The 15,871-nt window shown below is 50.2% G+C and overlaps 1 protein-coding gene across 1 annotated transcript; it reads right to left on the reverse strand.

The window, feature by feature from the left end:
• Positions 1-790: 790 nt before the first annotated feature.
• LOC129734496 (urocortin-3-like) lies at positions 791-1,261 on the reverse strand. Its single transcript, XM_055698056.1, has one exon. It carries the CDS (start codon positions 1,259-1,261, stop codon positions 791-793), a length of 471 nt encoding a protein of 156 aa, XP_055554031.1.
• Between the last annotated feature and the right edge of the window lie 14,610 nt (positions 1,262-15,871).

Below are 15,871 nucleotides of genomic sequence, written 5' to 3' on the forward strand. Positions count from 1 at the left end.
AGGGATAGACTGGGCAACATGGACAGACCCCATGAGGTGGATCTGGAGCAGCCAGGGAGGCACCTGCAGCTCTTGGGGTCCAGACTCACCTGAGGCCGTGGGGTGGCCCTGACCAGTGCCAAGTGATGACTTGGGAACACTTGTGAAGGGCCATGTGGATCGGAAGGTTGATGCTGTCCCAGCTGCAACTGCTGAAGGTGCTGGTGGGGAAAGGAGTGGTTGTAAAACAACCTTAAAACCTAGAGAGTCCCCAGAAGGGGAAACTGGGAAATTCCTCTTGAGGTCCCCTGCCCATTCTTGCTTTTCCCTTTCCAATGCAGTAATGATTGTGTGTAGGGACAACTTGTGTATGGAGAATTTGGGAGGGAGTAGGGTCTGGATGGTGGTGGAGACAGGGCCATGAAGTTGAGCTGGAGGGAGGTTTTGGAAACCCAGTGGGCCCAGACAGGCCTGATCGAGCACCCAGTGGAGGCGATGGGATAACAAAGCACTGGAAACTCAAGAGATTGTAGCTTTAATTAGAGACCTTCCTGAGGCAATGCGTCCCTTTGCCCTGCTGCAGACACAAGCCTCTTCCCCGCGCGTGGAAATGTCCAGGAGGAGGGATGGAGGAGATCAGGAAGGAGAGAAGGAGGAAGAAGAGGTATGAAAGTTAGGTAGCTCTATGGGTCAAAAATATACAACACTGATATCGTACACGGCCATCAGTCCTGTCTGGCCAGCAAGCTGGGGCCAGGTGGTGGCCCCTTGCAGCCAGCCCAGCTCTGAGTCCCCCCTGCCCTGTGGGGGGTCACTTCCGCCACCCGATTTGGGCCACGAGGTGAGCATTGGCGGCGGCCTTTGCCCGCAAGTTCTTGGCTTTGGCGATGTTGAAGAGAATGTTCATGATGTTGGTGGGGACGTCGAGGGAGAGGGTGACCTTGGTGCGGCGGTCGCTCTTGGCCCGGTTTTGGTACGTCTTCCCCTTTACCTGTGCCTGGGAGACATATTTGTAATGGCCTTCACCTGGGAACGTCCTTTTCCCCATCTCTTCATCCACCGCATCCTCCCCCACCTCCTCACCTGACACCTCCTCTGGCGATGGCAAGTCGAAACTGCGCTTGTCCAAGATGGTGTTTTCTTCTGGGCGGCTCTTCTGGGCTTCAGCAAGGGCCGCATTAAGGCAGCTGAAGATAGAGGCGGCGCTGTAGAGGTGGAGAGCTTGGCCAGTCTCGGCAGCACAGAGGAGGGCAAGGAGGAGCAGCAGCCTGGTGTGGGCCATTGTGGTGGCCTGCCCAATGGAGAGAGTGAGGGGAGGGCAGAGATGGGCATGAGCATCCTGCCGGGCCCAGGATAGAGCACCATTGTCTCCCCATCCTCCCACATCCCATAGACCTGGGTCCCTCTCCCAGATTCTGCACTCTTGGTTTCACCTCCCAGGTCTCCCCCATCCCCTCTAATGGTTAGGACAGGTGGGTGGGAATCAGTTGTCCTGGGGCCTCCTCCTCCAAGGTGCAATCCCCCAGCCCTTGGTTTTGGGGTGCTGGGTGGGAGGTGGAATGTCCAAAATGCTTTGCAAAGCTGCAGTCTCCATGAAGGAAAGGATTTGGCCATCCATTTGCTGAAGCACCAGTGCCTGCTGCAGGAGAGACGGTTTCTACTGTGGGTACCTCCTTGCCTGGAGGAATCTCATTGCAGCCTCCCTGCAGCCCTCTCTACCTTGCTAACTCCTCCATGGAGTAACTGTGGGTACCACCAGGTGCTGTAAAGGTGGGTTTTCCTTTCAGCTCCTCTCTGGTCAGTCTGAAGCCACCAGAGATGTTTCTGTGCTCTTTGAAACCAGAACTTGCCCTTCCACCTGTTCACAAAACTCCTTCTGAAAAGGGCATGAAGAGTGGGGGACAGTCAGCCCCAGTGCTGGAGGTGTGATCTGCCACCAGTCCACTGTGATGGCCCCATGTCCCTTCTCCAGCCCTGACCCTGGGTGCTCCAGGGCTGCCTGTTACCCCATGGCTCCATGCCCAGGACCCCCCTCCACCCTGCGTTCAGGATGGGCTGCCCCATCTGATGGCCCATCTAGGGTGCAGTCCCCCTGTGGACAGCCCTGCCTGGGGACCTGGGGCCACCTCCAAAATAACATCATAGCAGCGTCACTCCCTGCTTGAAAGACAGTCATTTCTGGGCCTTGAGGGGGACTGAAAACCTTGGGATAACCCTCCTGCTCCACAAAACCTCCCCATCTCTGAGTCCTGTCTCTCCCAGAAGCGACCCATTGCCCTGTATACCCACCCGAGCATTCAAAAAGACCACCGAAAAGGCCACAGGGGATCTCATGGTGAGGGTCTTTGCCCCTGTCGAGGTCAGAAAAGTGTCCCTGGGGCCAGCCCTGAGGGCACATGGCCCCTCCAAGCGCCTGGAGGTGTGCTGGCATTCCCGATCTTCAGACCCCACCTTGTGGCAAGGGCATCGCATGGCAAGCCCTGGCCAGGGGACAGTCCCCGGGGGTGCAGGGCCCTGCCTGGGGCTGGGGTTTCATCACTGATTTGGGGTCACGAACTGCTAATTTATTTCCCATGGGGACAGGAGTGTGGAGGTGTCAGGGAGGCTGGGGAAGCCCGTGGGAAGTTCTTTCAGAGCAGGATGGCTCCCTTGGGTCTCCATGGATGTCTGTGTCTTTGGGGATGGAGTATGTGCATCTTCTGGGTATGGAGGCTGTGCACCACTGCATAAGGGGCTGCTGGGTGGGGGAGATGTCCTCAGACCCATCAAAATCAAGTCAAATCACTTGCCCTAGGAGTTGTCACCCTGGACCTGCTCTTCTTCCCCCTTGAGCCGCGGTCCCTGAAACTGCTGTCACTTTAACTGTCCATCACCGTCCTGTGGAGGGGGAGACTGGGACAGGTTTATCCCCTTAACCCTGCCCTTTGCAGTCCCTCAGAGGGGGAGAATGGGGCAGGTCGTACAGGCAGGATTTGAAGGACCTGTTTAATTTCCACTCCTTTGCCTCACATGCCCCTGCACAAAACCCCACAGAGACACACACACCCCCCCCCCCAGGCAACAGCCACCCCCTTAACTCTGCCCTGTGTCCAGAAGAGAGACAGAGGACATGCAGCAGCCATGGCACGACCCAGGCAGCACGGGGGAGGAAACCTTTCCCCAGGCACACAGCCCCCATGCAAGAGCAATTCAGGGCCCAAACCTCTCCTTCCTTCAGCCCCAATTCAGACATGTAAACACTGGGACTTAGTTTTTTGCTTGCAAAAGCTTAACAGGATGAAGATCTTTCTCCTACCCCAAAACCTCCCCCTTTGCAGCTGCGTTTCAGCCTCAGAAGGAACAGTCCCCCTCACAAAAAAAAAAAAAAAAAAAAAAAGAAAATCCTGGCAGCCCCTGCTAGCAGGGTGGGTGGCATGAATTTAGAGGCTGCTAAATTTCCCACCCTTGTCTACAACCCCTGCTCTCCCTGGGACCCTGGTCCTGAGCTGCTGGGTGGAGAGGCAGAATATCTTCAAAAGGCCTTGCAGAGCTGGCACAGCTGCTGGGAGAGACTGAGCTGGTGTGAGCTGCCGCTGCCCTCTCCAGAGCCGCGGAGCAGCGGCTCCTCCTTGCCTCTGTTTCACAGCTGCCTCAAACGGGTGGCTTGGCCCGGCAGCCAGCTCGGGCTTTTTACACTTAGCAAAACTCTTTGGGGACCTTGGCTGAGTGAGGGGAAAGGCAGAACAAGGGGGTAACGTGGCTGAAATGCAATTCCCCCGGCCCCCGAAAAAAGCAGGAAAAGAAGAAACCCCACATGCGGTGGATCTGAGGAAGTCTGAGTTAAACCTGCCGCTGCCGGAGGGTGACCTGCGGGTGCCATTCCTCAGGGTGGAAATTGCCGGGATGCCCGTGAGCAATTTACAGGCATTACACTGAGGTGGTGCCGACAGCCGCGGCAGGACCATCTGTATCAGCTGAAGATCTGCTCTCAGCTTTAAAGAGAAACGTCTATTGCTCCAGCAAGGCAGCTCCGGCAAAGTGGGGACAAAGCGATGTGCTGGTTGTCTTGGGCTCCTCGGCAGCAGAGGCGCTGGATTAAAGCTATTTTCTTCCCCGTCAGAAAGTAAGTCTGGAATAAAATACTACTGTGGATGAGACCTATAGACTCTTAAAACTCTTTCTGTCTGATGCTGCCTCCACTTTCCTAATGAATCTCTCCTGACAATGCTGATTCTTGGGCTCCAAAATTCAAGCTGACCCAGTGGGGACAGGGCTGTGCCCTTGTCACCTCCCCATTCCTTTAATCATAGCAGTGATTTATATCTCTACTTTTCAGTTTCCCACAATTTCCAAACCTTTCCCATGCTGCCCAGCCTGATTGGTCTCAAAAAAATTTTATAATAATAAAAAAGAAATTTTTTTGCTTAGGAGTGATAGTGAGGGGATTCTCTTAACACAATTATCTTGAATTGCTTTTCCCTGTCCTGCTATTTTTTTCTTTTTTCTTTTTTCTTTTTTTTTTTCTTTTTTCTTTTTTTTTTTTCAGAGAAATGTGGGACCTGATCTCCCGAGGAAAGCACTGAAATATTTAAAGTTTGTGCAAATGAAGGTGGCTGCTGGTTAGTAAATGAAATCCAGGCACTCACCTGGTAGTCCTTGGTGGTCGGGATGGGAAGGGGTTTCTGCGGTCTCACTCTGAGGAGAGAGGCATCAGGCGCGGTCCCCTCAACTTCTGCACCCTTGCTTTTCTTTTATTGTTATTAAGAGGGCTGTGATATTTTTTCTCTCTATGGAAACGCTTTCCCCCTCCCTCGTGTATATATAAAAATGAGCGATCACGGGGTTTGCGTCGTAACTCCAGACGTGGAGCCTTCATTTGGGTATGATTTCATTAAAATGAAATCAGAGGGAGCTGGCAACGTCACAGGGCTGCGGTGCCTCTCCCCATTCAGAAGGGAAAAAGGGGGCGGGGGAGGGAAGACGTCTGAATCTGACAGCCTGGGAAGAGTCACCCGAAAAAGAGGCTGTTGCCAGTGCCGGGACTTTGGAGGATCACGCAGACATACTTTTCCCCCTGCTTCTCCAGGTAGCCAGGCACTTGGTGCAAAGATATTTTAAATGCAGAGGTTTTAATGCCTGTTGGGGTTTGCGGTACTGATTAACAGTGTTATCCCAATTAATGTGTTTCTGTTTGAAGAATGGGGCTGGTGCAGCACCTTGGCAGCATTTTGCTCCAGGTCGCCGCTTGTAACTGCCGTCCAAAGCAGGGACAGAATTGCCCTGCTCACACTGGTCTACCTCTGCCTGGTTTCCCATCTCTAGAGGGTTTTCTTCTCCCATGCAGGCAGGAAAATCTATGGAAGACTGAAATTTCGTGAAACTTCTTCCAGGATGTGGTAGCATGGTCCCAGGTGCAGCATGGAGGTAGGGATAATGTATGTCTCGAAAAAAACCACCCTAAAACTCCCAAACCCACTGAGGTCCAGCAGAATTAACTCAGATTGCACCGAGCAGCAGCAAGTCAGGAAACACCCCTAGCCTGGGTTCCCAGTAGCGCTCTGGTCCTGGTGTGGTCAGAGGTCTCCTGAAATGCCCCATGGCACTGGTTTGCAAGCAAAGGTGCTTTGTGCTACAAAAAGGATGGGGATGGAGATCTCCCTGCTGGAAGCAGGTGTTGCTCCATGTGAGCCTGACATGAGACACCCGAAGGAGTCAGGTCTCTGGTGGAGGGTCCCTCTGATGGCCACCACAGATTTGCAGCTAGGATGGGGGGTCCTGGTGGCCCCAGAACTCTGCTCAGCCCTGCCTGCTTATCAGAGCTCCTCTCTGAAACCTGCTTGGAAATGCCATTGTTACCTTCTTCCAGCAAAGGGCTGGTGCTGTGCAGTTATCCCTCGGAAGGAACAAATTCTACCAAAAGTGGGGAAAATCCTCTGAGCAACCACAAGAAAAGTAATAGCAGCCAACAGTGGCCCTGGATGGGCTCCAAGTTAGGAAGGGGAGATGTTCTTGCTCCTGGACCACACCAGTGATGGTCAGAGCAGCTCCTTTGGAGAAGAGGAGCCATGATTGTGGATATTCTAGGATGAGCATCTTTGAGCTTCTTTCCCAGCCCCTGAAGATGCTGGCTGTTATCTGAGAGGCAGCGACCAGTAACACTGAGAGCTCCCCTTTGGCTTCAGTCCTGGGTTGAGCATTTTCCCCTTAATCACCTACAGCTGTTGGCTGAGACACATCAGGATCCACCGCTCCAGCAATTCACTCCTCTTTCATTTTCATTTGAAGCTTTCATCTCCTGGACTGACGTTTTCTTTTCCCCTCCTTCACTGGGACCTGGAAGGCAGTTTGGTTATCCAAATCTTTGGAGACTTTGGACGTGTTTCTGGGCAAGCAAAGCCACTTGCAGACTTTAACACAAAGAGCTGGGTAGGAAACTCCTTTAGAGGGACTTCTTCCCAGCAAAAGAGAGGGAAAACACCATCTGGCCCGCAGTCCTCTCTCCCTTCCCTCTGGCAAACACTTGTGGGCTCATTTATTGCAGAGGCACGAGCTTTCTCTAAGGGCTGCATGGTCCCTGGAGCTGATGAAACCCTTCAGCTCATGCTCTGCAGTGAGGAAGCGGTGATAGATGAGAGCTATTTCCAACCTGTCCCCTGCGGTGGAGGTCCATTAAAAATGATTTCCCCTTGTGGTCATCGTGGATGCATGAGTGCTGATCCTCAGCAGCCTTCGCTTCCCCCTGCTTGGCTTGTGTCCTGCCTTTCCTTGACGTCCACGGGGTAAGAAGGGCTTGAGTCAGCACCGTTACCTGGTAGCTTAATTAGTGTTGGTGGATCAGGGGACATTGCAGGGCAAGACCTGAAGCTTGGCAGGAGGTATCTAACTAGCTTTTTGAAATATATGCAATTCTTTGGGTGGTGCTAAGCTCCACCCAGGTTTGACTCAACCTGGGATTGACTACCCATGGAAGAAAGCTTTGTGCATGGGCTGGACAGTGAGGGCTTTGCCAGTGTTTCTCTCCCATCATGCCTCCTTGGAGAGGTGTGTATTGCATCCTTCCGCCCCCTGAGGGCTGCAGATGTTTGCTGTGGTCCTTGCAGAATGATCGGGAGACCCTTGGACCCTGTTTGGCTTAGACGACTGATGGCCCTGCATGCTTCAGGCTGGGTTATGAACTCACCGCCCCTGATTTTGTTGGTCTGGAGATTGAAGAACGGGGTTGACCATGTAAATACATGTGGGATGGGAGCTCTGGGTGCTGACCTGGGCGACATGTGCATCACGAGTGGTGTGTGGGTGCTCAGAAAGTGGGTTCCCTTCTGTCTACCAGAGCAGGATGTCTCCACCCCATGCTCTGGCATCACATCCCATTGGATTAAAGAAGCACTTAAAAAGGGCTGGGGGAACAGCTGAAAATATCTCTGGTGGCATTTTGGACTCAGTTGTCACCTGCTCAGAGGAGATCATCTGAGGGATATAAAAGATGTGGAAAGGTTGTTGCTTCTGGCATGGGTCATGGGTCTAGCATCCCCTGGCCCCAAAGGTAGGGCAAAACTGGTACCCCAGAAATCAAAGCCTGGTGAACCCCTCTGACACAAGGACTTGGTGTCCAACATCACCTCCAGGAATTTCAGGTGTTCAGGTAAAAACTGAAGCCTTGCTATTGCCAAAATCACTGGGAACTTGTGATTCAGGTACCTGGGGAAGGGAATATAGGTTAAGGAAAGGCACGATGTCAAAGTATATTAATTAAGCCTTCCTAAAACTCACTTTCTCCCAGAGGTGGTGAGGTCTTTAACTTACTTCAGCACATCTAAAAAAGTAAATTAAACTATATGAAGACTGTAAGCTGGGATAGGGTAAGGTCTATTTAGCTGCCCCCACACAAGCGATGGCTGCTCTACCTTTGCAACCATCCCATCCCTTCTGGTGGGGTGGTGGTCCTCTTTTACAGAAGCTTTCCTGAGGTTGAGAGGAAAGCATGTGTGATGGAGGGAGAACATGTGAATGTGTGTTTTTTATCCACTGTGATGCTTCAGGCTGGGCCCATGGATTGTGTGTAAATGGTTGGAAACGGGATGTTCAGCATTTCCTAGCCTGTGGCTGCAGTAAGGTGACTTGGGGACATTGGGGAAGGGCTGATTCCCATACTAGGAGATCCTGTGGGACCCTGAGGTGGTGTTTGTCAGTGCCAGCTGCCGCTTGGGCTCTTAGGTGTCTGCAGCTACTGCTTCAGTCTTGCATGGGGGGGTGACAAGTGCAGTTACCCACTTCCACCATGGGTCCATCTTCCCATGATTGGGGTTGAACCTCACCCCATTGGACTGAATTGGGTGGCAGTGGATCCCAAAGGTCTCAGGGAACCAGGGCACAAGAGCAGACTGAAGGGCGCAAAGTGACTCAATGCTTAACAAATTGCTTTCCTGGGCAGCCAGGCTTGAGACAGATCATCTCCATGACTGCAAAGGTGAAAAGCAATCAAAACCCTAGACATACTACATTTGAAGGAGTGGTGTATACACATGGGTCCCCATCAAAACTGAATCCTCCTGCCAGAATGACCCATGTAAATATCAGTCTACTTATTCTTTTTCTGCAGATGGACAATATCTACCTGAGAGAAGCTGGGGCATGGAGGTGAATGTGTTTCCTGTCATTCAGCAGGTCACTGCTGAAGCCAGACAGTGAAAGCCATCCCCAACTCCTTAGCATATACTAGGGTATATTTCTGTGCTTTATTTACCCATAAAACACTTTGCTGTTGGGAAGGCTTAGTGTACTACAAAGTCCTTGCAGGAGGCAAATCTGCACGCCAGACATGGAATCTTCACAGTGATTTTATTAGGGGAAAATAGGAAAGAGAAGGCAGCACCTAAGAGAGAAAGATGAAGAAAGTCAAACTGCCTGGTTCATCCCTATTAGTCTGCTTTAAAAGCAAACCAGACCGTTTAAACTGTCACTGGCTGGCTACTGCGGCTTGCAGATCCCTGCTTCGGTCTTTGCTTTCTCAGGGGATCAGAGAGGAGATTTTGCTGCAAAACTCAAAATAACCCCGGCTGACCCTGGAGAAGGAGGGAGCTGTGCCGCGAACAGCCTGGGGCACTCCTGAGAGCTGGATGGTGGCAGAGGGGACTCAAACTCCGAAGTTTCTCTGAAAATTAGCAAACTTACAAAAAATATAGGTTTTGTCATGAGCACCCTCACACATCTCCCTTGTGCGTCTGTCTCTTCAGGAGCAGGACGCCTTCCCACCTCTCTGCAGCCTCTCTTGCCAGCCTCAATTTCCTTCTGTGAATCATCATTTAAAGCCCAAATGTGGGCAGCCGAAGAGGATCTTATTAAAGTTTCATCACTACAACCATTCCGCTACTGGGAAAAATAAGATGAAGTGACTTTTGGTCATACCACACCAGAAGCCTTGAAAGCAAAATGCACGCCCCAAATACCAGCACAGAAGTCTTGCCTGGCGCAGGGAGGCAAAGGCAATGCAATGCGTGGTCCTGTTTACCACTTCCAGCACCAGAATTGCACAGAAGAGTCAGACACGGATGCACTGTAGGTCCATAGAGGGACAGAAGGGAGTTTTCTGGTTTGCTTTGTCACTTCTTTAATAATCTCTAAGACACCATTTGCGTTTTCAAGGCTGTGGAGGGGGAAGGATTGTGCTGTAATGCGAGGTTGCCCTTTTCCCATCTCTCTCTGTAACCCCCCAGTGAATGGCCCTTCCTCTCCCATGAGGCTGACTTTTGGTGGGTTTCTCTTCCCCATAACCCCATTTTGGGATGATTTTCACTCCTTCTGACAGGTCACAAGCAGCAAGTCCCTGTGTGTCTCTCCAAGGTGGCCATATTGCAGGCACTGAGGGATTGGAAAGCCCCATCACTTCGAGCTGGGACCTCAGCAGAGGGAGGAGAGGAGCTGGGGACATGGAATTTGTTAGTTTTTCAAGGGGTGAACTGTTAGTTTGTCTTTCTTTTTTCACCTTCTTGGCCCTGAGTCTCTTGCTGCTGCTGTGGCATCACAGGGGATTTACAGCCCTGGTCATACACAAAGCACTTGGCTACCTGTAATGAGCAGCCCCCCACCCCACCTTCAGTGTTTCATGTTCCTGGCAATTAATTAGCTCTGCTTTGAGCTTTTGATGCCAATGTGATATCAGAAAGCCTCTCTGGGATAAAATGGGCTGGGGCTATTGTACAGATTGCTATATTTGCTTCTCCAAGAATCACTTGGGCCAAGCCCCAAGACCAGCTTCACCACTGACAGCCTTTAGGCATGAAATAAAGCTTGGCTCTTGATGCTTCCCCTCCAAAGGGAGGGGAAAAAAAAAAGCAATGGAGAAGAAAAAATAATCTTAAATCTTCCAAATTTTCTTTCCCAAGTGTTTGCTGCAATGTTTTTATCTGCTTCCTATTGCACCTCCTACCATTTCTTCAAAGAGGTGTTTGCACCTATCTGTACACATCGTATGTGCCTGCAGGTACATGGGCATCACATCTCTGGTTGGAAAGAAATCAAGAAAAAAATAAATGTAAAGGGAGTCAGCAGGAGTCTGGATCCACATGCAGGAGTGGCTCTGGCCTCAAGGCATTTATCCCCATAGCAGGTCCTAAACATAAAACCTATCTATATCCCATGGAGTGAAGAGGAAATCAGGGATCACTCCCACTGGTAAGGTTGCAGCAGCTGGATGAGGCGGGTGGGAGAGACATTGCTCAAGAAATGCAATGGTTGTTTCTCTACAGGTGGGTTAGCATTTCTTTGCCACTAGGATCGTGGCCATGGGATGGTCCCTTGACTCCATGATCCATGGAGAGGTGCTTGGGGTGGTTTCAGGGGCAGGGTGGGACACATGTGGGGGATGTAGGGCCCACCAGTGGGGCTCAGGGTCCTGGGCTAAGGGATGCCCAAGTCAGGGGATGAGTGAGGAGCCATTCCTAGGAAGCCTGAGGGATCAAGTGGGATTTACCGGGGTGGTCTGGGGTGCAAAATGAGACAGAATGCCTGAGGCATCTCCTGCAGGACCAGCGGCTCCTGGATGGGGAGAGTTTCTCCTTGACTTTCCTCCTGACCCACATGGCAATGATGTCAGGGGCAAATCCATCCCCAGTTTTGCTCCTGCTTGTCCCAGCTCAGACAAGCACACCTGCCTTCCTGGCACAGAAGTTTTTTTCTGTTTTTTTCAACATTCCCCTCCTTCTCAAGGGTGTTGTGGCTGTTGGGTTTCAATTCTACCCTTGCCGTGGGCAGGGTATAGTGTTTACCAGCAAGAGGCTGTAGATACCAATACAGGGACATAGTGATTACTATTGTTCCAAAACCCGATGGATATCACCCAAAAGAGCTGCAGATGGCATGCAAAACTCCCCCGCCCCCCACAGAGCCCAAGCACGGAGGATGTGGTGGAGGTTTTTGCAAGATGGACTTGCCAGTGCTCAGGTCCAGCCCTGCATTAACTCATGGCCGTTTGCCTCCACGGCGTCTCCAGAGCCTAAATTACTCCTGCTCTAAAAATACCATGCAATTAATTAACCTAGCTAAGTGCAATTCAGGTTGGTGACATAGCGATGAACTTTTTTGTTGCTTTTGACTCTGGCAGGAGTGAAGACAGGAGCTTTTGTCAGCTCTCTCCCAAACAGCCTGTCTGCTCCAATCTGCCGGGCGCAGCCAGAGGATGCTGGATGATGCTTGGGGCCCAGCTGTCAGTGCTGGAGGCCATTTGAGGGACTGTATCATTATCAAATTACCAAATTACACTGGCCCGGCCTCTTCATCTCTTGTGATCCATTTTCTTTTGTCAGGGTTGCTAAGGAACTGCCTGTGGACATTGAACGCTGCGATGAGGAGAGTTTCTCCTTTGCACCTTCTTGCAAAACTTTGCTGGCTAGATGCACAAGAAACAGCCTCCTGCAAAGGGGCTGAGTGTGCTCAAGCTATAGGTGCATATATATTCACAGATACAGACACATGGGCTCAGCTCTGGAGCTGTGTGATCCCTACGAAGCAAATGATAGGGTCACTTGTGCTCCAAAATTGCCCTCCACTTTGCAAACTCCACGAGGGTTTGTGAAGCTGGTTTTATGTGTATCAAAGCCCCAGCTTTTCACATGTTTGCGGCATGCAATTTGTGCTTGTCAAAAATGACTTCTTGTAGCAATATTCTTTGCTTTCTAAGTCCTTTCTCCAATGTGTGTTCAGGAATCTTCTGGCTTCACCCTGTTTGGAGCAGCCGCAGCTCCCTGCACCTGGAAAGCATCCGGCTCATCAGCAAATCGTTCAGTCCTAAAAGTCTCCTCCACCCTGCAATCAAATAATTTCAAGAAACTCAATTAGAATGACATGACATTTCCAAAGAAACACCAAGGATGCATTCCGGTAATATTTTGGCCCTGCCAAAGTAGTTGAGATGGCAAATCAATAGTAAACATTTAAAGCTAGATGTATTTACAAAAAAAAATCAAGTTACCAATTTCCTATTATGCCTAAGCTTCCAGAGCACTGATGGGAAATTCGAACTGCATTTAATACACCTAGAAGAGGACTGAACAGCTTGATCTTATATACTTGCCCACAATATTGGTTTTCACTTCTCAAGTCTTCCGGCCGCTTGCAAATCTGGATTAAGTCACCTGGCTCCCTGGTGAGCTACTGCTTTGGCCTGTGCCATAAGCACAGTTTATTGTGAAGGGTCTTGAGCCAAATCACCTTCCCTGAGAGACTATGACCTTCTCCTTTGGCTACATCTTGACCACGAAGCCAGGAGGCCAAATTTGTCCCCCAGGCTTGGCTTTGGGACATGTGTACTCCTCACCAAGCTTGGACCAAAAGTTGACAAGAAGTTCTGCACTTAGAAAGGTGAAGTCTTATTGTAAGTGATGACACTGGTCTCAAAAGTAAAAATGAAGGTGTTGACCCATTTGTTTGGTGTCTGAGAATAATGAGGCAGAAAGAGAAATTCCTGATGTTGTCTGGCAGGTCCAAGGTTCCCCATGTCCATTTGCTCACCTACTTCTGCCTCCAGACCCTCACTGTGCTGCTGATTCACGGCTATAAAATCATCGTGCAAGTACTTTTTCCTACTGTCTCCTCAGACTTGATGTCAACTTAACATGCCTGCCAAGGGATTTGCCAGCCCACAGCGATGCACCCTTCTCTTCTAATGCCCTGGTTGAGTTGATAGCTGGAGTGGGAAAGTGAAATGAGGGGTTAGGCTCTCATCATATCACCAGAGATGGTGCAGCCACACACAGGCTGGCTTGGTAGGATGAGGCACAGTTTAGAGTTTCCTCTGATGACCAACCCAAAGCCTTTCTTTTTAAACCCCCTCCTTGGGAAAACCTTCCTACCTTGCTGGGCCAATCCCCATGGACCTGGGCAGGGCTGGCCAAGTGCTGGACCCTGGGTAACACACAGTATTGAACATCCCAAGAGGAGCCAAGGACAGGGAGGTGTGTGGGAACATCCAGAACCGGGTCAGAATAGAGCTGGTGCAAAGTTACTGCAGCCCCATAAGCACACACACACACGCACACGCACGTGCACGCGCACACACACACTCTCTCTCTCTCTCTCTCTCTCTGCTGTTACTAGTAAAACACCACAAGCTTTGAACTGACCTCACACCCTGGGTCAGCTGATGGTGGCTGCTCAAGCACGACAACCCGGTATTTCTGCTAGAGGCCATTGGTGTCTTCACTGCAGGGATACATGCAGGGTGAGCACCACACCAGAGAAAAGGGAGATGCCAAGGTTTTCTTTCTTACAATAATAAATATTATTAATGAGCTTTTTCTGTATTAATTAAATAGTGAGAACTATGACACTGTTAAAATGTTAATTGGGCTATTGGTCATTTCTTAACTCTGTGTTTACAATGTGTCCCCTTTTACCCATACAGATAATTTTGCTTCAGTCCAGCCATGGGCTAGTTTGCATCAGAAAGGACTGTTTGGAGCACAGGGGTTTGCAAGCACAGATATCCCAAATCAAATCAATGTGAGGGAACCTCTCTGGAAGTGCATCCCCAGCCTTTCATATGGCTAAGTTCCTTCCCCCCGCTTTCAAGGCTCCAAAATGCTGTTTCCTCTGCACAATTTGGGTGTTCAGCAACTTGTACCCTTGGCAAGGTCCCACCTAAATAAAGATTTTCATACTAGGGTGACAAATGAACTTGAACTTGTGGGTCTTGGCGCTACATTAGGGCTCCCTTTTCTTGTGCACAAGGATTATTTTTGTCAATGCAATTTAGCAACAAAGTTTTTTTTTCCTGGTGGTTGCAAATGCTTTGCTTACCCGGATGGTCTCAACATTCCTGGGCTGATGCAGGAGCTGGAGTTCATGTCACTCTGTGTCTTCTAGGGTCAGCAGCTGCAACACCTGCACAGCCAGGCACCCTGCGAGCTCCCCAGTCCAGCCAGGGCTCTGCAGACATCAGTATCATGCAGCCTTCCTCGTGAAGTGTCCCTTATCACTGAGATGCCGGGGAAATGTGAAAATGTACAGTGTTTCTCAGAAAAACATCTGTTTCTCGATGCCGTGGCCTTACCTGGAAGTGCGTAAATGCTTTCTTTTGGGTGACACTGAGCCCATTGCTTTGCTCAGCTGGGAACATCTTATTTCTTTTCTGAGGGAATATTTTTCTTGCCAAAGTACATTTTGATACAGAACATCATTTCAAGACGAGAGCCTGCAGATGTCAGTCTGAAAATGGCACTTGTATCGTTGTCAACATATACCAAATTCTATTTATTTTATTTTTTTTTTTTTTTTAAGTAAAAAAGATCCCAGAAAGCTCTGCTTGTCTTTCCTCGGTTCCTGGGACACTGTGGGTAAGGGGAATCCTTCTACCTATGCTACCAGTAGCAATGAGGCGACTCAGAAACCAGGGAAATCTGAGTTCAGCCTTGGCAAATTGTGCAGAAAATTTTTAATAAAACCCACTGATTTCCTAACCATGTCCCCAGCAATCCCATTCCACCATGAATCCTCATTTAGCCATTATGTTCCCAACCAAGGGTGTCTGGGGGAGGAAAGGCAGTTCCAGTGCAATCCTTGAAGATGCAATGCAATGTACATTCTTCAATGAAAATATTTTTTTGTTTATATGGGACATAAGAATTATTGTTCACAGAAATCCTGGGCATGTCTGCTGGGGACCTGTTATGGTGAGAGGAATTGCAGCTTGCACCCATGGATGCTCACCTTGCCAGGGCACAGCAGGGCTCCCCAGACAAAGGACTCGGAGGCCAAAATGCTAGCACCAAAATACTGGGGAGAGTCCCACCAAGCCGATAACATAAGCAGCAATGACACGGTCAGCTGGCCCATACCACATCTCAGAGGTGTCATTTTTAGACTCTAGGTTTCCTACCTGGTAGCAACTCGACAGCAATTTTCCTTGCTCATGGGAAAGGCACAGCATTTTTCTTCTGCTCTTTCTTCGGCAAACTGTAAAAATTTCAAAAGCCAGGAGAGAATTCCATGCCATCGGAGCTGCTGTGACCCTTCCCAGGGGCTGGCATGTTGTGCCATAGTGTGCACTTGGAGGAGATGCTGTTGGATAGGACTCCTCAGCTGGGTCCATGTGCCCACCAAAATGCAGAGGCTTAGCCTCCAGCTTGCTGGATTTCCACACCTCTCCGGGCAGCAGCTCCAAACACCTTGAGGACCTGGGGGTGGCATTTTGCAGGGAGAAGCCTGGTTTTGAACCCTGTTTTCTTCTTACTGTACAGTTTGGGATCTTCCCAAGGAATGGTCAAGTGAAGGAGAAGGTGGGACTTGCTAAAGGCCATGGAGGGTTTAAGGTCAAGCTGAGAGGCCATGGGATGGGGCTCAACCTGCCCACCCGGTCCAACATGGGGAAATAGAAATTCCTATTTCTATTTCTATAATTTTTTCTCTCTGCCTTTCTCAA

This window comes from Falco cherrug, chromosome W (genome assembly GCF_023634085.1).
Source record: "Falco cherrug isolate bFalChe1 chromosome W, bFalChe1.pri, whole genome shotgun sequence".
NCBI classification, from domain to species: Eukaryota; Metazoa; Chordata; class Aves; order Falconiformes; family Falconidae; genus Falco; species Falco cherrug.

Bases quoted from the DNA above. Each gene is read 5' to 3' on its own strand.
- LOC129734496 (XM_055698056.1), bottom strand. From the start codon at position 1,261: ATGGCCCACACCAGGCTGCTGCTCCTCCTTGCCCTCCTCTGTGCTGCC.